Consider the following 23,584-nt stretch of genomic DNA (forward strand, 5'->3'; position numbering starts at 1 on the left):
TATTACTTTTTGCTATTTTCATTAAAAACAGCAAATAAATGGACTTACTGCTGTGACTTACATAAATTTAGATTTGTTATTCTACTAGTTTACAACAAAAATTGTGATATGTTGCACTCAAAAATAAGTTTTCTTTATGGAATATAACATTTTGTAAGCTTTTTCTTGTAAATTCTTGATAAAATGATTTTAACTTATTTAAAAATGCCCTCTCTAGCCAAATAAAGGCTTTCCTTGTTACAGGAGGGTGAAGCTCTCAAATCAATCAGCTGTAAGGAATCAGGGTAAAACCAGCCCTGTCCTGGGTACTGACAGTCCTGGTTCTATGTCAGCTTTCTGGCTACATGACCATGGGCAAGATATAACTAGTCTGGGTCTTAATTTTTTTTATCTGAGGAGAGGGTCAAAGACAGACAGATACACACAGATATTATATTAGAAAATTACTCAGGTACCTTCCAACTATATAATTTTTTAAAATTTTATGGCTGATGAGGATAATAAAAAACCCAAAACAAACCAGTTAAGCAGGTTGCTAAAATGTTTCCTTCGCTTCCAACTTTCTAAGCAAATAATTCAGAGCATATCATAATCTCCCTGCAGAATGTAGTATTTTTTTTTCATCTTTAACAGGAAGGAACTTTTTGCTGCTCCATAAAGGATTTTCTAGCTCAGAAACACTATAGTATTTTTTTAGCTTTATTTTTTAAAAAATTTATTTGCTTTTATGTGGTGCTGAGGAGTAAACCCAGTGCCTCGCAAGGTGAGAGCTCTATGCTGAGCCACAACCACAGCCCCAGCAACACTATAATTTTACTTGTGTAGCATAAACTTGCTTTTTATAATGAGGAAGTGGATTTTTTTCTTCCTATATGGCAAAGGAAAATATGATCATCATTGCTGCTCAATACTGATAACTTTAACATGAGTTATACAGAAATTATTATCTAAATAGGCTGAAGTTTAATTACTTTCTCTAAAAACATTGTCAGCCTAAAAAATATCATTTACTTCACATCATCAATCAAAATTATATCCTCTTGAACAATATTATGGATTACAGTAATGTTTCTAAAAGGGCAAATGTTAATCCTGAACCATAGCTCCCTCTAGTGGAACTATAACACATTGCACACATCTGAAATAGAAAATCTATTCAAAAATAATTTGGGGTTGCTAAAAAAGACAGTGAAGTAGAATCACCTCGGGTGCTTTCTAAAAATGCAGAATTCAAACTCTGCTTTGGTGTTGCAAAACTCCACCACTGATTTAGAGAGGGCCCTGGAATCTGCATATTTAACAAGTGTCCAGGTAGTTATAGCCAATAAGCTTACTTTTGGAAACTGGTGCATTCTGATCCACACATGGATATCGCTTTTGATTTTGTAGGACCACCTGCAAATTCAAGAAAGTCCTACTTCCAAATATGATAGAAGTTGTTTGCTTTGATAATTTTCACAGACTATGGTTAAACTGCAGCACTTATGCTAAAGTCTGTATGCATAAACTAGAGTCCATCAAGGCCTTTAGCACAGAACCTGCCATGTAGTAGTAGGCACTCAGTAACTGTGGTCTGAGTGAATGTTTATGTTTCACCTTTTTTAGTGTATGCAGTGTGTGTAAGATCATTACCTACTTGCAAAGCTTGCTCTAAATTTGAAATGAAATGATTATGTTAAGTTCATTACAAGATGCTTGTTATGAAAGAATCTCAATAAATCTTAGCCGTTAAAGCTTTTCTAATGTTTTAACTAGTGTCAAAGCTTAATGCTTCATTAGTAGTTCTTTTACTTCCAAAGACCTTAAAAAAATAAAAGAAAAAGAAAACCTTTTGGAGTATTGTGCTCATGAATGCTTTGTCTCTTTGTCATGGTTAATGTATGAAGTTCATGCTCTTAAAGTAGACAGTTAAGTTTCATTACATTTACAGAGTTATGCAACCATTATCATAATGTAATTTTAGAATATTTGTATCCGCTCAAAATGAAACCACGGAGCTCCTGGTCTTTGTATTAGGTTTCAGATGCAAGTGGATCCATGAGAGTGACTGTGGTGGCTGAAGAAAACCCCTTCTCCATGGCAATGCTGCTTTCTGAAGAATGCTTTATTTTAGACCATGGTGCTGCAAAGCAGATTTTCGTATGGAAAGGTAAAAATGCCCTTGACTTTGTTGCTGCATCTCAGATGTGTAGCTATTTCCTTGGAAGGACAAATAAAACATCTTTTTTGATTTTTTTAAACTAGTCTGCTTTTTTTTAAAAAAAAAAATTTTATTGTTGGCTGTTCAAAACATTATATAGTTCTTGATATATCATATTTCACACTTTGATTCAAGTGGGTTATGAGCTCCCATTTTTACCCCATATACAGATTGCAGAATCACATCAGTTACACATCCATTGATTTACATATTGCCATACTAGTGTCTGTTGTGTTCTGCTGCCTTTCCTATCCTCTACTATCCCCCCTCCCCTCCCCTCCCCTCTTCTCTCTCTGCCCACTCTACTGACATTCATTTGTCCCCCTTGTTTTATTTTTCCCTTTCCCCTTATTTCCTCTTGTATGTACTTTTGTATAACTCTGAGGGTCTCCTTCCATATCCATGCAATTTCCCTTCTCTCTCCCTTTCCCTCCCACCTCTCATCCCTGTTTAATGTTAATCTTCTTCTCATGCTCTTCGACCCTACTCTGTTCTTAGTTACTCTCCTTATATCAAAGAAGACATTTGGCATTTTAAACTAGTCTGCTTTTTGAGAAATGATCTGTAAATATCTCACCTACAAGGCTGCTATGTTCCTCCTCCTAGCATCATTTAGCAGGGATTATGGAATTAAAGCATTTGGACAGCATAAAAAGAATCTCTTCACATGCACTGTTTATTACTATATTACTAAATATTTTTAATGTACTAAATTTAAAATTTGCCATTCTGGCACTGTGATACTTAAATTAAAATCATGTTCATTTTTTTTGGTACACATGCATTTCTTCATCATATAATATTTTCCTCTCTGAAATTTTCTCTTTAATTTACCTTCTATTTTAGGTAAAGATGCCAATCCCCAGGAGAGGAAGGCTGCAATGAAGACAGCTGAAGAATTTCTAGAGCAAATGAATTATTCCACCAATACCCAAGTATGTGTGAAAATGAATTGACTAGAAAAAAAATTTAAACATGGGAGTCATGACATCTCCACAGAACTCACAGAAGAATTTGCTCAAAAGTAATATATGTGTATGAGGGCTTTCTCCACCTGAGTGTGTGCATTCTTGTGTCTTATGCCCCTAATACTTTATCTGTGTGGTGGAGAGGATTCTGCAGTTACTGCAGGTCAGACCTTTAGGGCTGCATGAGGAGGAAAAGCCCACTCACTTGCTTCACAGCCTTTAAGTCAGGATAATCAAGCGCAGTAGATTTAGCTTAAAGCACTAATCATCTGTCCCTTAGAGCAGGTTGTACAGAGCTGGGCTAATACCCAAATAGTATTTGTCTTCATCAAGATCAACTTAGGCACTGGCTGATTATTCTTTTTCCTTTCTGAATCTCTCAGCCTCAGCTATCATCTTCGTTGTTATGTTCTGACACATGTGACACAATGTGATAATTTCTTCCAGGTCACAGCTCTCTTGTGAACCTAATGCAGACAGCCAAACTTTGGGGACTATTATAGTGATTACATATGAAAGAAGTTGATTCTTATTTCAAACATTCAGATTCAATGGCAATTATTTTAATTATGAGAAAAAGCAGGCTTGGATTATTTTAGCTTCACAGGCTTCTAAATTTATACCTGTAATCACAGAAACCCGGACAATAGTCTCATTTCTTTCGTTCTTTCTCTATTACTAATGTTATTCCATGATCTCTCTCTCTTTTTTTTTTAGAGAGAGAATTTTTTAATATTTATTTTTTAGTTCTTGGCAGACACAACATCTTTGTATGTGGTGCTGAGGATCGAACCCGGGCCGCATGCATGCCAGGCGAGCGCGCTACCGCTTGAGCCACATCCCCAGCCCCTTCCATGATCTCTTGTTTTCCTATCTAATACTATAGTTACTATTTTAAATTTCAGATTCAGGTTCTTCCAGAAGGAGGTGAAACACCAATCTTCAAACAGTTCTTTAAGGACTGGAAAGATAAAGACCAGAGCAATGGCTTTGGGAAAGTATATGTCACAGAGAGAGTGGCTCGGATAAAACAAGTTCCATTTGATGCCTCAAAATTGCACAGCTCTTCGCAGATGGCAGCCCAGCACAACATGGTGGATGATGGTTCTGGCAAAGTAGAGGTATTTGTGTACCTGATTTTGTTTGTTTTTATCAATCCCATTTATGTCAGCATGTGTGGGACTATATAGCTTTATGATATAATATCTATAATATGATGTATGTAAGAGATGTAATATAATATAGGAAACTGCAAACATTTTAAGATGTGAATCTTACTTAGTAATAAAGATGGTCCAAGATGGTACTCGAAATCATGGTAGTTTAAGCTGGAAAAGTTAAGGTCTGATCTTCACTGCCCATTTTGCATATGTATATGTTGAGATCCTGAGAAGTTAGGTGGTTTGTGCAAGTTCACCTCATGACTGTCTTAGAGATCTGAACAGAACATAGTCTTTTTGCTTCCTGGTCCAGAACAGCTCTTTCTCCCAGAAAGCCCATTTCTGGGGTTGTGCACTGAGGGTTTGTTGCTTTGAGTGTAATATCTACCGTTACTTTTCCCTCCCTCTTCACACTGGAGGCATTTATAGATGAGATCGGGTGTGTTCAGGGTAGTATGGCTGTAGACCGAAGGCATTTATAACAGCAAATTGAGCATGCATGTGTGCTAAAAACAGATAATTATTCGAGTATTCAAATTGAGTTTGTTGATCATTCCCTTTTAGATTTTAAAAACTGCTGAAAATCTCTTCACCCTCAATCCACTCTTTAGTTGTCTAAATGAGAACTGGATGATGTCACTCCCTTCTAAAATATTTTCATAGTTTTTTTTTTTTTTCTTAGTCTGTCTGAAATCATCCCTCTTCAGCGATTTGACCCTTGCTCCACTCTCTCTTCACCCTTCAGTGTTTGGGGGTCTGACTCTTCCCCTGGCCTTCTAGCAGCATCCCCACACCCCACACCTCCCTCTGTCTGATTAACCTCCCACTCTCCCTGGCAGCTCCAGCCTATCATTAGCCATGGCTCTTCTGAGAAGCCTTCCCTCAGCCTTTCTCAGTGCTCAACTTATAAGTGATCTTTTCCATGGGATTTATCACTTAAGTATCACAGAGTTGTTCATTTACTTACAGATTTCTCCTAGACCTTTCAGCAGTTCCTTGAGGACAGGAGTTAAAACATTTTACCACAGTCCTAGGACCAAACTATGTAGTCAAAAACTTTAAGAATAATTTTCCTTCTTTTCAAAGACATAAAACGTGAATCGAAGCTGCACAGAACCATGACAAAGGAGGTCATGTGTCAATCTTGGCCATCATCGGAGGGGTATTAACTTCGGGGTCTGGGACTATCTCCTGCTCAGATATCCTTTCTGGTGTTTAGCACAGGTGGTATGGTCACAGCCCTTGACCAACTGTGTCCCTGATGCAGTCTCCATCTCAGACGGCAGCACCTCTGAGATGCCCTCCTGTGCCACCTCAGGACTGCTGAAATCCAGTGACTGTCTAGGCTCCTGGGTTTCGTGGGTGATGCTGCTGCTTCTCCTCCACTCTCTTCCCACCTTCCCACTTCTCTCTGAAAGCACTACTCTGTTCTTCTCCACTTGCTCATCTCCATATTTCAAAGCCAGGTCTGCCCTGCTCCTTTCCTGGACCCAGGCAGGAGGATGTGCGCATGTGCACAAGCATGTGTACATGCGGTGATCTGGCAGTCTGATTGGTAACTCGTTGGTGTTTCTACAACTCTCATCTTTCCAACTTGGAGTGTCTTTAATCTGTGATGAAGATGAGGAGGTTCTGCCTATTTTTATCCCCTGTTGGATCTTTTCAGTTTTATGCCTGGGCTGTACCTTTTAAAAATGGAAATCATGACATTGGCATCTGTCTTCGTTTGTTCAGTTTGCAATAGCAGAAATAGCATAGATTGGGGCTTAAACAGTAAACATTTATTTCTCACAGTTCTGAAGCCTGGGAAGTCGAAAGTTAAGGTTTTGATGGATTGGCTGTTTGGTTGGTGTATGCTTCCTGGTTCATAGACTGCTGTCTTTTAGCTGTGTCCTTGCGTGATGGAGAAGGAGCTAGAGAGTCTCTAGGTTCCCTTTTATTAGGGCACTGTTTTCATTCATGAGAGATTCACCCTCAGGATCTAATTACTTCCCAAAGGTCCTGTCTCCCAACATCATCACATTGGGGGATTAGGTTTCAACATGAATCCTGTTGGTCCCTTGAACCAACATTCACATTTGGTCCCAGTCTACCAACTCTTGCCTCAGAAAATAGCAGTCTCATATCTTAATGCATAGAGAAGAAAAAAATATTTCACAGCTGATGAAAAATACTCAATTATAAAGTTAGGAGATACATTCCTAAGCTGAATATTGTTTGGTGCAAAGTACAAAATAATAGTGTCATGTTATTTTCACTAACTGATGAAATAATAGAAATTTATTAATCAACAGACTCAGAACTGAGCTAAATACTGTGAAGGAATAAAAATAATAGAAATGCTTAAAAGGTCAACAAATTGCCAGTTTGATTGACATTTTCCCCTTTGTTTGATTTGTAAACTAATTAGAAAAAATATTTAAAAGTTATTTAATAAAAGTTATTTAATAATAGACCTAAACTAAAAGTAATTTAAAGCCTATGAAAAGATAGTGTATGTATATTCCATTTCTTTCAGATTTGGCGTGTAGAAAACAATGGTAGGGTCCAAATTGACCCAAACGCCTATGGTGAATTCTATGGTGGTGACTGCTACATTATTCTCTACACTTATCACAGAGGACAGATTATCTACACGTGGTAAGTTTACCTCTTTCACAAGAGCTCAAGTTCCATAGGAGCTAGATTTTGCTCCAAAGTATTAAATTTCATGCAGTACAGGATAGAATTCTCTATCATATAGAATACAGTATTCTATCCTGTAGTTACCCCAGAGAGATTTGTACAACATGCATATTGTATTTTCTTTTGAATGTGCTTCTGACTGGTATCTGCTGTTCACAAGCAGAAGGAGGTAGATAAAAGTCATCCTGTCTAGCCTTGGAATAAAGTTTTGATGACCTAAATGGTTCTGTCCTCTTATTGGATATGTGGTTGAATTTTTCATCTCATATGCAGGCTAACCCTCTAGTGGCCAGCTTTGGGTACCATGTCTTACTGTTAAAATTCGCAGAGGCCCATCCTGATTAGAGCTGCAGAAAACTGCAGTGAGGCATACTCTGAGGCAGGGAGTGCAGGGAAATAATTTGTGATTCCATCACACATTCCAGAGACCTCAAAGTAATGCAACCCTATTCTTTGTCTCCATGAAATTCATAACAGTATTGGAGAAAATATGCGAGTGTGGTCCCCATCTGCAAGGTTTTGCGTAATGATTTGAGTTAACTGAAGCTTGGGTTTACTTACTTAAGTCCGAAGCCCTGCTCAAGGAGGAAGGAACAAATGTCCAACCAAGTAATTTATATGCCTACCCTATGCCCGGCGATTTCAAAGCATAGGGATTCTGAAACAACTCCTATAAAATATGAAATTCTCTAACTTGTTATTAGGTAAAATCAGGTAAAATATAATACTGCTGAGAAGACAGGAAGAAAACTAATTCTCCAAAAAGATCACAAAACTGAGAAGTGTGGATGGAAAGTACAAAGATAATAATCCTCACACCATATGACAGAGTCACATCTGTCCCCAAAGTCCAAATATTCATGCTGCTCAGTGCCTCAAATCCCATCAAGTTCAGGAGACGGGATGATACTAACAGATAGTTTGGCAACTAGAAGCATTGCTAGAGCTTAGAAATGTGGACTTTTAGGTGTCACCTTTGGCTTACTAGAATAGATTCTGCAAAAATACTCTAGAGAGTCAAATGTGGGGCCTCGAAATCTACAAGTGATTTATATATGATGAGCACTGCCTTTGTCAGTGGTTCTAAACACCAGGCAGAATGCTGGAATAATTTGGACAATTTTTACACATCTAAATGCCTTCACCCCACATGAAATAAATCAGAATCTCAGGTGGTGGCACTCCTGAGAGTCTAATGTACACAATTATTAATGAGAACCACTGTACCCAGAGACATTCCTAACCCCACTGTCACTCCATATACTGCCCAAGATGAATGTATATGGTTAAGAGCTAAATAGGTCATCTTACTAGCAACTAGCAGCATGTTTGTACAGCAAGGTACTAGTTAGTTCCTTATATTGTCTTTTTTACCAAAAAAGAAAGCAAGTGGGATAAGATAGGTTTAGTAACTTCACCCAAGATCACAACTGTTGTAACTGGCAAAACAATGTTCAAGCCTTAATCTGTAGGTCTCTCCCACTCTAGTTCTGAGTATAACTGTCCCATAGAATTATGTCCTTACTTGGCAATTTTCTCTTCTAAAATTTTAATTTAGAAATGTTTGTGCAAAGCACAATATTTATAGGAAAAAAATCAATTACTCCTAGTTAACTTTTCTTTCATTTTGTTTCATGATTTTTCTTGTGTTCCTCTTTCTTGATCTATCGTTTTCTCTCTCTCTTTTTTTTTTTTTTTTTGGTGGGGGGAATAACCAAAGGTTGAACCCAGGGTGCTTTATCACTGAGCCATACCCACAGCCCTTTTTATTTTTATTTTGAAACAGGCTTTCTCTAAGTTGCTTAGGGCCTTGCTAAGTAGCTGAGGCTGGCCTTGAATTTAGAATCCTCCTGCCTCAGCCTCCAAGCCATTGATTCTATTTTAAATATAAAAAATATAATTCATTGTGACAATAACAATTTACAATCACATAAATATCTATGTGAACATAACTAAATAGAATAAATGGGGTCACAAATTTTAAGTGGAGTAGTTATTCCTTGCATCTTTTGAAAGTGCTTATTGTGTACTTCATGTGCAAGGCATTGGTCTAGTTGCTGGAGATACAGTGATGGAAAAGAACAAACAAACAAGCAAAAATGACCTGTGCCCTGAAGAGCTTATGCTTTATGAGAAGAAGATAATTGACAGGCATTTTTTGGGGGGGTGGGGTTACTGGTGATTGAACTCAGGGGCACTCAACCACTGAGCCATATCCCCAGCCCTGTTTTGTATTTTATTTAGTGACAGGGTCTCATTGAGTTGCTTAGCATCTCGCTTTTGCTGAGGCTGGCTTTGAACTTGCAATCCTCCTGCCTCAGCCTCCTGAGCTGCTGGGATTACAGGTATGTGCCACCACACCCGGCTTGACAGGCATTTTTAATGTAATGTAAAGGATTGTAAGATAAGACCAAGCTGTGTGACCTTTGGGGAACTATAGTCAGACGCCTCCACTTACTCCAAGGTGATTGGTGAAAAGTTCCTAAAAGCGACAGCTAAGTGGGAGCAGAAATAGAGGCACATAGAAAAGAGAAGAGGGAAATTGTCCAAGAAATACAGGGAAAAGTATGATCTAATCTAAGATGTATGACTGGAGCAAATTTAGAGAGCAAAGGCAGTAAAACTAGAGAAATTAGAAGGAGCCAATTTGTGAATGACTTTGTAAATCGTGCTGTGGAGGATAAAGTTTGTTTTCAGAGAACTGGGAGCCACTCGAAGAGTTTGCACAGGGAAATGACATGATTGATTTTCCCTTTAGGGAAATTATTCTGGTTGACAACTAAGGAAAGGATTGATGGGGGAAGACTAGAGGCAAGAAGGCCAGTGGGAATTGTTGGGCTAATACAGCTGAGTGATAATGAGAACTGAATTCAGGGATGGAAAGAATGAGACAAATTTGCAAGCTGTTAAGAAGTTGGCTTCAGCAATCATCAAGAGTACAGATGATAATGGAGAGGATGTGGAGAAAAATGGACACTTTTACACTGTTGGTGGGATTGTAATTTAGTACAACCCCTATGGAGATCAGCATGGAAGTTCCTCAAAAGACTAGGCAAGGAACTACCATATGACCCAGCTGTACCCCTCCTCCTTATTTATCCTACAAAATTAAAGTCATCATGCTACAGTGGGACTTGCATACCCATGTTTATACCATTATGTTAAGCAAAATAAGTCAAACTCAGAAGGTTAGAGGTTGTGTGTTTTCTCTCATATGTGGAGACTAGAGAGGAAAAGGAAAAGAAAAATGTGGGGGTATCTCGTGGAAATCAAAGGGAGATCAGTGGAGGAAAGGGACTCAGGGGTAGGAAGAGGGGAGGGAGGGGGAAAGTGCCGGGAGTGATACCGGCCAGATGATATTGTTCTATTGTGTGCATGGACGAATATGTAACAACAAATCCCATGAGTATGTGTTAACACTGGGCCAGATGCAAACTCCATGGATTATCTCAGCTTTTTATGCAGGAACAAAGTTTCATGCAGGAACAGGGTATGCAGAAACAGGGTGAGGCGCCTCTGATGGACCCACTTTCCTGGTGGAAAATGAGCCACTGGCCAAAGGAGGAGTTTGGGCTTATATAGGTTATACTGAGAGGTGATTTAGTGAGCATGTCAGTTTGGACACTCAGGAATTTGAGTTTGGGGGTTGGGGGGGGGGGGCTATGGCCAACATCTGGAGAGGATTTATCTTGAAAGAGATTAAAACTTCCCAGAGACTATCATTCTAGGTTTGATGGGTTACTTTCTCCCCATCTGTGGCCAGCATCTGAAAAGGATTTATCTTGAAAGAGATTAAAGCTATCAATGTATGGTTTTTCTTTTTTACTCCCTTTTCCCACGCCACACTATCTTGGGGCTTTTCATTTTCCATATCTAACACTATGTATATCTATAATGCACCAATTTAAAAAGTGGGGGGGGGTTAAAAAAAGAAAGAAGTTTGTCTCAGAAAGAGTGGTTATGGGGAACAGAGAAGACGGAGGCAAGGATGACCCGCAGGATTTTTGTGTGAGCATAAGTGGATAGTGGTTTCTTTTAAGGTAAATGAAGCGAAGATAGAGAACTCAGGAGGAGGACAGGTTGGCACATACTGCAAAAGATTCAAAGGGAAAAGAAGACAATGAGAATGCACACATTATGAATAGTTTCTACCCTTGCGATGAGATGGAGGTTATCATCTGGTTTTCTTCTTCCCCACTTGAAGGAGTGGGAAAGTCTCAAAGGAGACTTGAGATTGGAAATGGTATTACAGGTGCTCATCAGTAATGTAATGAGAATGTTTTGAGATCTAAAGTTTGAACATACTTGAGCATCTTTGCTAAATATTGAGCATCTTTGCTAAATATCTAAAACCATGGATGCTAAATATTTAAATTTGTAAAGATTGTATGGTTTGTGGATCTTCAAAGCTTCCATAAAGGTAATATGGAGGCATTTAGAAAATAAGCAGTTCTCTTGAAGACTGACTTTCAAATTAAACAACTTTTGAGCTTACATGGTAATTTTGATACAGGGAAATAATACATTAAGTCCAGGAGGCAGAGTGAAAAGGTGAAAACTGGAATTAAATGTACTTCTGAATACACAAATTTGTAGATTTCTTTCCCCCTGAACACAGAATGCAAAATAACAAAGAGCAACTGAATTGTGTTGTGATTATAACGAAATACTTGCCCTTCTGGTTGATAGGTCCATAAAGCAGGTTAGTATGAATCTGTGTGTATGGGAACATGGAGTTTTGGCAGGAACAGGAAAAGGAATTCAAGATAATTAGTGGAGGACTTGTTAAAGTGTCAGCAAACTTTTGGTGTTATTTTTCAAGTTTTCTGGTTGAAATACTCAAAAGGGAAAAAAAAAGACAAATGAAGACAAAAATTGGATGATACTGTCTATTAGTTGGTTGAATTTTTTTCCTCCAGAATAAAAGACAAAATGCGAAGCAGTTATTTTTAACAAAAGCAGGGAGTGAAGAAGAATTAGTGCGTATCAGCTCCCACACTGTGGACCATCATGTCACGCAGCTGCTACCTCTCCACTCATGCTCATGGCCCACAGAGTTGTTTCTTAAGAAGGGCTCATGGAAAATTGATATTGCTAACATTGAAAGGCTATGTTTAATAGGTGCCTTTAAAAGATGTCTACATATATAGCTCTAGAAAACACACAGGACAATTCAGGGCTTGGTGTTAGTACTTTCAAACACAATAATTTTGACAGCTCATGTCATTAATTCAGTTGGTTTCTTGATCTTTCATAATAACTTAAGTGTCTTCTTGGAATATCTACATGAGAAGGCTGTAAAACTTAAATACAAATATAGTTTAATGATCATGTAATGTGTATTTTGCTTTCATTCCTCTAGGCAAGGAGCAAATGCCACAAGAGATGAGCTGACGACATCTGCGTTCCTGACAGTCCAGTTGGATCGGTCTCTAGGAGGACAGGCAACGCAGGTTGGGATGCTTTTACTCCCAAAGTTTATACAGGTTCAAGTTTGGCTAGTTCAATTTCTGGGTGCACCTCCCCTCCAATGTTAGGATGGGAATTTGACATTTTCTTGATATTAACTTTCTTTTATGTTTGAATATAAATGTCTCTCCCCTCCTACCATAGGAGTTCTCTCAGATTCTGGAACAGAGGGAGAAAACAAAAGCAAAATAAAGACAACAAAAAAAATCTATTAACTGATTTAAGAGCCCCAAAGCATATTAGATCATACCACATGACAGTGGCAGTCACTTGACATTGAAACTGTTCTTCCCCCGATGTCACTTCCAGCTGTTGCATAACAGTTATAGACAGAAGGATACCCCCAACACATGCACATCCTAACCCTGAGAACCTGTGGATTCATTGTATTGCAAGACAAAGGAGACTTGAGATTGGAAATGGTATTACAGGTGCTTATCAGTTGACTTAAAACTAAGGAGGTTGTCTGGGGCTAATGGGGGTGGGGTGGACAGAGTAGTCACCAGGGTTCTTAAGAGTAGAACAGGGAGACTGGCAGATTTACAGGGATGGTGCAGCATGAAGAAGGCTCAACAACAGTTGCTAGCTTTGACCATGGAAGGGGCTCCCTGGGCAACCTCTAGAAGCTGTGAAAAGGCAAGGAAGTGGATTCATCCTTTCGGCCTGCAGAAAGTAACAGAGCTCTGTGATAGCTTGCTTGACTGTAACCTAGTGATGGGATTCTCCCAGATTTTAGCCCAAGACTAAATTAGCCTATAACTCATTTCAGACTTTTTACCTCCCGAACTGTAAGATAATAAATTTGTTAATAGCAATTGGTTACAGAAGCAATAGAAAATAAATACAGTAGTATAGAACAAGCCCAGGTGACTAGTTCTAGTTAATAGGCTAAAAAGAGGAACAATATTTTACACACTCTCAAATCAGAAAAGTGCATAAGTTATGTTTTACAAAGGCAAACTGCAATCAAACTTGAAAGACACCAGTGATCTTATTTTTTTCTATTAGATAACCAGAATTTTGACTGAACTAAAGTTCAACACATAAAAGTGAAGGGAAAGTGCAAGAAAGCGGGAAGAGATGGACAGAAATGGGAGGGGAAAGAGAGAAAGAAAAGGGATTGGGAAGAGTGGGGGAGGGTGTCATGGAAGGAGAAAAAAAAGAGGTTTAGGGAAAAGAGAAGGGGAAGGAAAAGGAGAAAGTTGGTGTGAGGGAGGAGAGAAGTGTATTTTTTTAATATGTTTTTAGTTATAGATGAACACATAGTATCTTTATTTATTTTTATGTGGTGGTAAGGATCGAACCCAGTGCCTCACACATGTGAGGCAAGTGCTTTACCACTGAGCTACAGTCCCAGACCGAGAAGTAGGTTCTTTATTTGGGCATTTCTGAACATACAAAAAATAATTTGTTGAAAATGACTGAACCCAAATTCAAAATGACTGTGCCACATAAGTACAATTGTGTTAGTGTGTGTGGAGAGAGAGAAATTGAAATGGAAAGGGGGGTGGGAAGAGGTAACATTTGGCTTTTATTATTATAAAAGTTTGTCACTCATGTCAGACAATGTCACTGTCTCATTCTAGATTTCCTCACCATGTCTAAGGGGCTGTTTCCAGCCTGGTTCAACCTTCTTTCCTCTTTTCTCAAGCTCTACCGATCCTCTTATGTTTGTGGTGCAGGATCTGCTACTTTTGCAGGACCCTTATTAGTAACCATGAGAAATTCTTTGGTATTTGCCTATTTAATTCCTAATTCTGAAATCTGACTTCAGGGGGTCCTGTTTCCCACCAGAGTGTTCTAAGGTGTCTGTCTGTGTTCTTGTCAACCCTGGCAGTGGCACTTGTTTGACCCTTGACTCCACAGCTAGCTTGAGAGCAGTCTCTCTGTCTTGTTCCTGTTTCCTCCCTCTCTTTATAGCTGCAGCTGCTCATTGCTGCTTGAGTGCTTTCTGCCTGCCCCAGTGTTTTCTCTGGTCAGTTTTTAGGAAAGTGTCTGCTTCCCAACTTCTGGGAAGTGTCTTCCACACTGGGCTTCAGACTGAAAGTGGGTGTTGGCTTAACTGACATGGCAACATTTCTGATACAGTTTCACAAAGTGTTCCCTTTGCAGGGCTGTGTGTCTGTTTAACTTCCTCATGCCTCACCTCAGGTGAGCTAAGATTCTGCTGGTAGACGAGAGTTAAGTTTTGTTTTCAGATCTTTATAACACGTGATTACTTCTTTAAATGCAATAGTTAGAGAGGTAAGTCCCATACTTTAGAACATAAAATCTAAGGTGGGAAGGCTGCCCTTGGTCTTTTAGTTGTTTTTTTTACCCACTTGGTACTTGTTAGCAAATTTAGAAAGCAAGATGGGTCTCCATTTGAAGTGCACATTAAGTGTTTTTCTAACAAATTAGCTTGCTAATTGTTATTAACAAGATGATTGAATTCTTTATGTGCATTTAGCTCTTCCCTATGAAGTATTATTTTCATTTTTTGAATAAATTATTTCTGGCTAAGAACTGATGTCATCTATGTCGTTTAGTTGATCTTTAAAGAACTCCTTGCCAAATTATTAAAAAATATATTTGTAGATATGCATTACGCCTCACATGTTCCATATTTCATACTGGAATATGTGACATACCTATTAATGAATTTGCCTGAATTGACAACCAAATGGTAATTTTTAGTTTCATCACTAGATGGCAGTAGTTTAATAATGTTTAAAAAACTGAAGTCCCTGTTGCTGAATAAACATTCCTTTGTAGAGTATATTAACACTATTGAAAAAAATTTTTAATCTGCCTTATCTCTCACTTATTCTCCTTTCACAGTAAAGCACGGACCTTACTCAGTGGCCCTCTTTCTTTTATGTTGGAAATTGAAGTTTTCTCACGGTCACCTGAAATGATTTTAAGTATGCCCTCCTAAGCAAACGATTTTAAGTATGCCCTCCTCCCTGCCCCAAGCTCAGCAGCTGTGACTGATGAGATATTTTCCTAATCAACTCTCTTATTTGAATGTCTACCAGTCGAAATGTATTTGTGAAGTCCATTATTTTCAGTATTCCCCAGAGATACCTATTCATCTGGCTTCTAGAAAAAGACCAGGAGAAATGAGATGGTTCTCTTTTAACACAGGGGAAAACAAATGAACAAGTAATGGACTGAACCAGTATTTAAGCTCTTTATGTAAAAAAAAGAAAAAAAATGCATCGATAGTTTATTTAAGAAATTAAATCCATTTGAATAGGTAAAATCAAGCAAATTATTTAGCATTTATTTTCTTCAATTTTCTTATCTCGAAAAGTCCTTATATAACTAAAAAGTTGTTGATATTGAGCGTATCTATTTTTGCCTTTTCTCTAGGTAAGTAAAAAGAATATGTTCAGTTTATTTTTGCTAGTTTCATCTCACACAAATATGAATGCAGAAATAATAAGGGTGACTTTCTGTCTTTCTCATTCTTTGAAGTATTTGAACATACATCTCAACCTTCTGAATGAGATACAAAACACATGCAAGTCTAGTACATCCATAAATAACTGTAAAATGCTGGTGCTCTTGGAAGAAGAGTAATTTTTATTTAAGGTTGCAGATGCCAGCATTTTGTTGTTTTTGCCTTCTCCTTTTTAGAGATGTAGATGAACAAACTTCATCTTCGTGCTTTCTGAAAGCAGAAGGTGTTTCAGGGACATGGTGTCTGAGGTGACCGAGCCTTGCCAGGTGAACCTGGAAGCCCTGCTGGATTGTCACAAGCCTATAACTAGTCATCACACCTTCTGCTCCTGCCTTTTTTTTTTTTTCCAAAACAGGAAAATAAGAACACATTTAGAAATGGAACCTTATTTCATTGTACTTTGTATTCTATTTCTTTTATTCCCCCTCCACCCAGGTCAGAGTCTCCCAAGGCAAAGAGCCTGCTCACCTGCTGAGTTTGTTCAAAGACAAGCCACTCATTATTTACAAGAATGGAATATCAAAGAAAGGAGGGCAGGCACCTGCCCCCCCTACACGCCTCTTTCAAGTCCGGAGAAACCTGGCATCTATCACCAGAATTGTGGAGGTAACGTCGTGTGTTCAGCAAAATATGCCCTGATTATGCACTTCCCAGTGCACCTGAGCCATCTGCAAATAGTACCCTGTACATGATTGGCAAGTAAATTCTCTTCATTTCTATAATGAATCCACTGTACACAATAAAAACCACTAAAAGCAGGAGGATTGAGTAAAAAGTTAAGCTCCAGACACCGAGCTTCTCACATTTTTCAACTGCACCAAAGTCCAACAAATGGATTTGGAGAATATTATACCAAATGAAGCTATCACAGGCAGGGTCAACCTAAGCTCCATCTTGAAAGGGCTGAGGAAGGGTTGTGGTGATGGTTAGACTGACCACACTGGGGAAACTTGAGAGGGAAGGCTCTTGTTTGTACAAGTGTAGCAAGTGTGGGAAGTGAACTTGGCCACATTGGACCAATCCCACCACACCTCACATCCCAGTTATCTCAGTCACTGTTGAAATCCAAGCCTCCCAAATACCCCTCGACTGCCCTGCGTACCCCCAGATCCGGTGCTGTGGAACTGTCTCCCAGCCCTTCCCTCTGCCATTCAGCTGAGCCTTAAAACCCAGTCAGTCTTGTGTCCCTCCACCTGCCACATCTCTGAACCTCCCTTCTCTCACCTTGCTCTGTGGTGGTCCTCTGAGGACTTTGAGTCCCATACACTCCTTTCAATGGAAACTGTTTTCCCCCAGTTCCCACTTACAGGGATGGGGCTGCACAGGGTCCTGTCCTTGCTCACTCTTGCCTCTTTCCTTTCTTTCCTTTTTATTAGCTTCTCCTTCCTCTGCCCTTGTGTGCTGCCATCTACTGAGCTGGGCTTCAGCTGTTTTCTGTCACCTTTACTTTGGTTTCTCTCTTCTAATAATCTTTTCTTTGTCTCCTTTTCATTTCACACTTGCATGGTCCTGTACTAAATCCTACCACAGCCAATAACTATGGCTCCTCAGAAATCTGTTTCAGTCATCTGATCTCTGACAACCATCTCCTGTCCTATGATCCTTTACCCTGAGAGGCCCATTCTAGCAAATCTCCCATCCCGTAGCCAAATCCATGAACCCTCTTTGTCCTTCACGTCCTCCTCCTCTCTCCCAGATTTCCAGCACCCTCTGATCTCTGCTGATCACTTTGATTCAGAATTCACAGAAACCATAAATATCATCACAAATGAATCACCTTATCGACACCCCCCCACACAATGTCACCAACCTATCTGCATCTGTACATATGCATTCTTTTTCCCTTCTGTTTATGAAATAGATTTAAATTTTATATTAGTAATTTACATATAAATATTTACATATAAATAAGTTTTATAAATTGATATCAATGTTATCCATAAATTGGTGATCATATATTTTATAAAATGACATGCTAATAAGTACATAAATAAATGATTATTACATAGAATTAAAAAATATGGCTCTTGCCTAAAACCAGGTTTCTCCCACCCCCACCACCACACCATCAGCTTCTATAAAGGATCCCCTCTTTCTTGTTTTCCTAGGAACTTTCCTGGATTTCTCTCCATGTCTTTATCGCACTTCCAGTTCACCCTGAATGTAGGCCATAATTTTCTTTCTCTTTTCTATCACTAATTTATTCTTATAACCTGAATTGTTTACTTAGAAATTCTAAGATGCCTTAAAAAATAATTTCTTTAGAAGCTGTTTCTTGATCTGACCCTAATCTTCCCTACTGCCTCATGGTTCCTCTTTCCTTCCTGAGCGCACTGATCCTGGGAAAGTTGTTTTCACTCACTCACTGTCTCTGCCTATTCTCTCTTAAGCCACTCCCATCACTTCCCACCTCTCCATCCAAGTGGTTTTTATCTAGTTTGACAGTGACCTGCCTCTGGTCACCATCAAAGGTCACTTCTCTGATCTCATTTTTCTTAACCTCCCACTGGCATTTTCCACAGTGAATCTTTACTGTTTTATTGATCGCTTTTTTCCCCTTAAGTGTCTGTATCGCCACACTTGCCATGATTTTTTCCATGCCTACCAGCCTCCCTCCTAGGGCTGATTTGGCCGGGTTTCCCCCAGCTTTACCTCTAAGGACCTGAGTGTGCCAGGGCTTAGTCTTGGCCCTCTTCACAGTGATCACGCTCAGCCATATAGTTGAAATGCTGGGCTTGTATTGATCTCAGCATGTATTCCATTATGACTAATTTTTTTAAATCTATAATATCAACAGTTTTAGGCACAACCAGCATTCTCAGTTGATTCCAGGTGGAAGAGTCAACCCGAATGTTCCTGTGTTACACTTCTGGTCTCTTTCCCAGCTGGCAGGTCTTTACCATCAGTGACTCAGGGTTTATCGCCTTATTTCCTTGCAGACTCTCAAACCAGCCTTCCCAGCCCCTCAGTAACATCATTTTATAAGGTTTTCTATCTTCATCTCCTTACAAGCTATTGCTCTCTGAACATAGATATAGATCTCTCTCCTTGGTCTCACACCAGTCTAGCCATGGGCCTCTTGTCACCTTATCTCCGATGTCCTGGCTCTTTCCTCTGTACCAATAAGGAGACAAATGGAGGAGAAGTTCTGAAATCCAGCCCTGTTCCTATAATTCTTCATCACCACATCTGATGGGTTCCTTTGAGCTTGGTCTAGAGGACCTCTTTCCTACTAGGAGAGGACTATCACCACTTTCTTGGGTAATACCAACCCCTGAGGCATGACTTTGAAACTCCAACAGCCATTCTTATATCTCTAGTGTTCTCTCTAGGTACAGGGTCCTGACAAAACTGGTGAAATCCATCTCTCCATGCAGTTCAGAGGTGGGCAAGCAGCATCCTTTGGCACAGCAGGTCACCCTTGCCTTCTTGAAACAAACTCTGCACTTGGCCTGGAGATCTCTACACTCTTGGCTGCTCCACCTCAGTCTTGCTTACTGGTTCTTCCTCATTTCCCTGGAATCACTCATCACACTCAGCTCCACCATGTGCAGAAAGTCATACACAGTGACAAAGCTACACAGTATCATAGATAGCTTCTCACCGAGATGGACACAGAGTTGCAAAACCACCAGGTCATAGTCATGCTCATTATCAAGCCTTAGACCCTGCAAGTGCACTGTCCCTGCCCAGAGGTCAAACCTGGAGCTGCATCCTTAGGCCAGAGTTTGGGCCCAGTCAGGCCCCTCTGGTTGCTCTGTGATCATGGGACCAGAGCTCTGTCCACCTGCCTGAAACCAAGCACTGTCCACAGCTTCTTGGTTGGAATGAAGGGGTATGCCAGTGTCTTTTATAATTTGAGCTATAATTTTTCTGAATCTGAGGAACTTTTTAGTGAGTCTGCAGTATTCTCTTTGTCCCCACATTAATCTCCGGTCCTTGTTCTGTGGTGTTTAGGTTTTTCCTTGGTGATGTGATAAACTACTCTTTAGTTGGGGAAAGAAACATTGAATATCTTTGCTTTGTGTGTCTCATTTGAATACTACACCCTCTTTCCAGTCATCACTTATAGCTTGTCTTTGTTCTCACAATATATTTGAATTTTATCATTGTGACTTTTCCAAGCCCTTAATTCTTTTTTATTTGTTTTTATTAGTTATACATGACAGCAGAATGTATTTTGACATATTATACATATATGGAGTAATAACTTTCCATTCTTCTGGTTGTACATGATATACAATTACACTGGTAATGTAATTATGTCCGATTCATTCTACTATCTTTTCTATTCCCATTCCCCCTCCCGTTCCTTTATTCCCCTGTCTAATGAAAAGTACTACTATTTTTCCCTACCAACCCCTCCCCCAACTTATTGAGAGTTAGCACCCACATATCAAAGAGAACATTCAGCCTTTGCCAAACCCTTAATTCTTATCATGCAAGTGTGACTGAGTCATTCTTAGAACCTGTGCTAATATCTGAGGACAGATGAGCATTAAAGTGATACCGATGCCATAGGATTGTGGCACTGCTGCCCCGAATTAATCTTCCAGGGTAGGACAGAAGTCTGGAAATGGTTTGTCACAGTCACAATTCAGGAAATGTTTGTTGGAGAATCAACAATGAATTTGAATCATGGTGATATTTTTCTTTATGCTCTAGGTTGATGTTGATGCAAATTCATTGAATTCCAATGATGTTTTTGTCCTGAAACTTCGAAACAACAATGGCTACATCTGGATTGGAAAAGGTGCTAGCCAGGAGGAAGAGAAAGGAGCAGAGTATGTAGCAAATGTCCTCAAGTGCAAAACTGCAAAGATTCAAGAAGGCGGGGAACCAGGTATGTGTTGTGGGCCAAAGACAGTAGCCAGAATTTGTATTTAGGATGCTTGCTAATCTCTTTTTTTCATAAATAGTCATCATTTTTTGATGATTAGAGAGGGTTTAGAATTAGTATATTTAAGTAATGTCTTTTTTATTTTTAAATTGGGGATTGAACCAAGGGGCACTTAAGCACCACTGAGCCACATCCCCAGCCCTTTAAAAAATAAACAAACAAATAAGTAAATGTGTATGTATAATTTATTTATTTAGAGTTAGGGTCTTGCAGAGTTTCTTAGGGTCTTGTTAAGTTGCTGAGGCTGACTTTGAACTCATGATCCTCCTACCTCAGCCACCTGAGCCACTGGGATTACATCTGTAATCCACTGGGATTACAGATGTGTGCCACTGGCACCTGGCTTAAGTAGTGTCTTAGAGTTAAAATTGAGATATTATTATTGTTAATGTGAAACAACACAAACCATATGCTCCTGGTTTGTGTATTGGGTAACTCAGTGTGTTTTTGACAGAGGAATTCTGGAATTCCCTTGGAGGGAAAAAAGACTACCAGACTTCACCACTGCTGGAAACACAGGCTGAAGACCATCCACCTCGGCTTTATGGCTGCTCCAACAAAACTGGAAGATTCATTGTAAGTGTTTTAAGAAGCAGTGGGGTAGAACTAACTGCATGGAGATGCATTCGGTGTTGGCTCTGATGCTCTGCAGCCATGTGAAAGCTGTGTTTCTTAGATTCAGCTTCCCTGCAATAATCTTTGCTCTCTCCAGGGTAGTTGAAGGGTCAATGATGTGGTAGATGTGAAAGCATTAAGAATACTGTAAAGTAGTGTATAAGTCAAGGTGCTCTTAAAGACATCAGCCATTTTGCATCTGTGTTCGCATTCAATAATTGCTGTATGAATTGTAAATGGCTAGATTTGCCAATTTCATAATTAGATACTTTCCGTGGGTAGCAGTCAACTCTTATCTAATGTAAGGTTTGCACTTCAGTTTCCCAAGAGAATAAATGCTTTCTCAATGTTGGATGAATAAAAAATATTAAGGAAATACTAAGATCGTCAGACAAAATCACAGAAAGCTACATATGTAGGAATGTTTTGTTGTATAATCACAAGCTTTGAATACCAAGCAACGAAAAGTAAAATTAGAAGGATTTATGTAACAGTCTTAGCTCAGGTTGCTATAACAAAAATACCACAGACAGGGTGATTTAAATAATAAGCATTTATTTCTCACAGTGTTGGAGGTTGGGAAGTCTAAGGTAGAGGGACCTGAGGTCAAGGTACCTGCAGACCTGTTTTCTGGTGAGGGCTATTGCCTGGCCTTCTCACTTAGCCGAGAGGGTGAGCTTGAGTCTTATTCTCTTCTCGTGGCACTATTGTCACCATGGGGTCCTGCTCCCATGACCTTAACTCAGCTGAACCACCTCCCAAAGGCCCCGCTCCTACTACCATCCCACTAGGGCTTATGGCTTCAACTATGAGTTTGGGGAGAATGTGAATATGCCATCCATGACATATCAAGATTGATTTTATATTAAACTCTGAAATATGATCCTACTCTACAGCCCTTCACCTCAATTTAACTGGAAAAATTATGTTGTCTGACACCCTGGACTTTTGTATAAACTTAAAGGGTGAATTCTTTTTTCCATATAAAATTTGATCTACAAATTCTGTTCAACATTTCCTGGTAAATACAGGCTTTGTTTTCAAAACACACACACACACACACACACACACAGAGTTTTCTGAGTACTTTCCCAGGTGCCTTTGATGCTAGATACAGAATACTTTGCTTAAACTATAAATGCACAAACCACACTGGCAGCTTATTATGTGACTTGACTGACCTAAAAATCAAAAAATTAATAGAGGATCGTGATAAATACTTAGTTGCTGAGCTCCATAGTTTATTTCCTACCTTGTAGAAAAATCCTTGTATTTTCTATATTTTATAAACTTGTTATCAGAAAAATCTGCTATTTTGTTGTTTTGACTATTAACTAGATATTGCATCCAAACAACTTCTTTTGGGCATATATTTCTATATTTTTTTATTAGGATTACTTGCTAATATTGCTACAAATTTGATGTTTATTTCCAAGGAAGATATATTTTACAAAAATAAGTATCTAGACTTTGTTCTCAGTCAAGTTTTTTTTTTTTAAATCTTACTTTAATCAGCTTTTTTTTTTTTTTTTTTTGCTGACCAAAAGACCTGATAAGAACAATTAGAGGAGGAAAGGTTTATTTTGGCTCATAGTTTCAGGGAGCTCAGTCCACGGTTAGCTGACTCCATAGCTCTGGACCCAAGATGTGGCAGAGCATCTTGGGGGAAGGGTATGGAGAAGAAAAGAAGCTCAGGACATGGCAATCTCTAAGCAGAATGAGAGCGCTATGCTCACCAAGGACAAAATATAAACCTCAAAGGCATGCCCCTAGGAACCTACTTCCTCCGGCCACACCCCCCTGCACTCCTGCCTCCACTAATTAGGTCACACCTCTCATAATATAATCATTTCAGTTCTGAAAATTCTTGTATTTTCTTACATATGAGCTTTTGGGGGACACCTTATATCTAAACCATAACAGATCTATTAATTTTTCTGTTCTTTTTGATCATATGCATATGTTAGCCTCTTGAGAAATATAATTTACCTTTTTTTGACAATCTAATATATTTCTTTTTTTCTTTTCTTTTTTTTAAAATTTATATACAACAGTGGAATGCATTACAATTCTTATTCCACATATAGAGCACAGTTTTTCATCTCTGGTTGTATACAAAGTATATTCACACCAATTTGTATC

The 23,584-nt window shown here is 39.0% G+C and overlaps 1 protein-coding gene across 1 annotated transcript in view; it reads left to right on the forward strand.

Moving 5' to 3' along the window:
• Scin (scinderin) overlaps positions 1 to 23,584 on the forward strand; it is a 75,780-nt gene that overhangs the window by 47,146 nt on the left and 5,050 nt on the right. Inside the window, exons 6-13 of the mRNA XM_046435388.2 lie at positions 2,017 to 2,149; positions 3,047 to 3,135; positions 4,074 to 4,289; positions 6,847 to 6,968; positions 12,376 to 12,466; positions 16,363 to 16,533; positions 20,593 to 20,770; positions 21,282 to 21,403. Of these exons, the coding sequence (XP_046291344.1) occupies positions 2,017 to 2,149; positions 3,047 to 3,135; positions 4,074 to 4,289; positions 6,847 to 6,968; positions 12,376 to 12,466; positions 16,363 to 16,533; positions 20,593 to 20,770; positions 21,282 to 21,403 (1,122 nt within the window). The remainder of the gene's footprint in view (positions 1 to 2,016; positions 2,150 to 3,046; positions 3,136 to 4,073; positions 4,290 to 6,846; positions 6,969 to 12,375; positions 12,467 to 16,362; positions 16,534 to 20,592; positions 20,771 to 21,281; positions 21,404 to 23,584) is intronic.

Source organism: Marmota monax, unplaced genomic scaffold, assembly GCF_021218885.2.
Source record: "Marmota monax isolate L192 unplaced genomic scaffold, Marmota_monax_Labrador192_F-V1.1 WCK01_AAM20220418_F8-fsc00139, whole genome shotgun sequence".
Classification (NCBI taxonomy): domain Eukaryota; kingdom Metazoa; phylum Chordata; class Mammalia; order Rodentia; family Sciuridae; genus Marmota; species Marmota monax.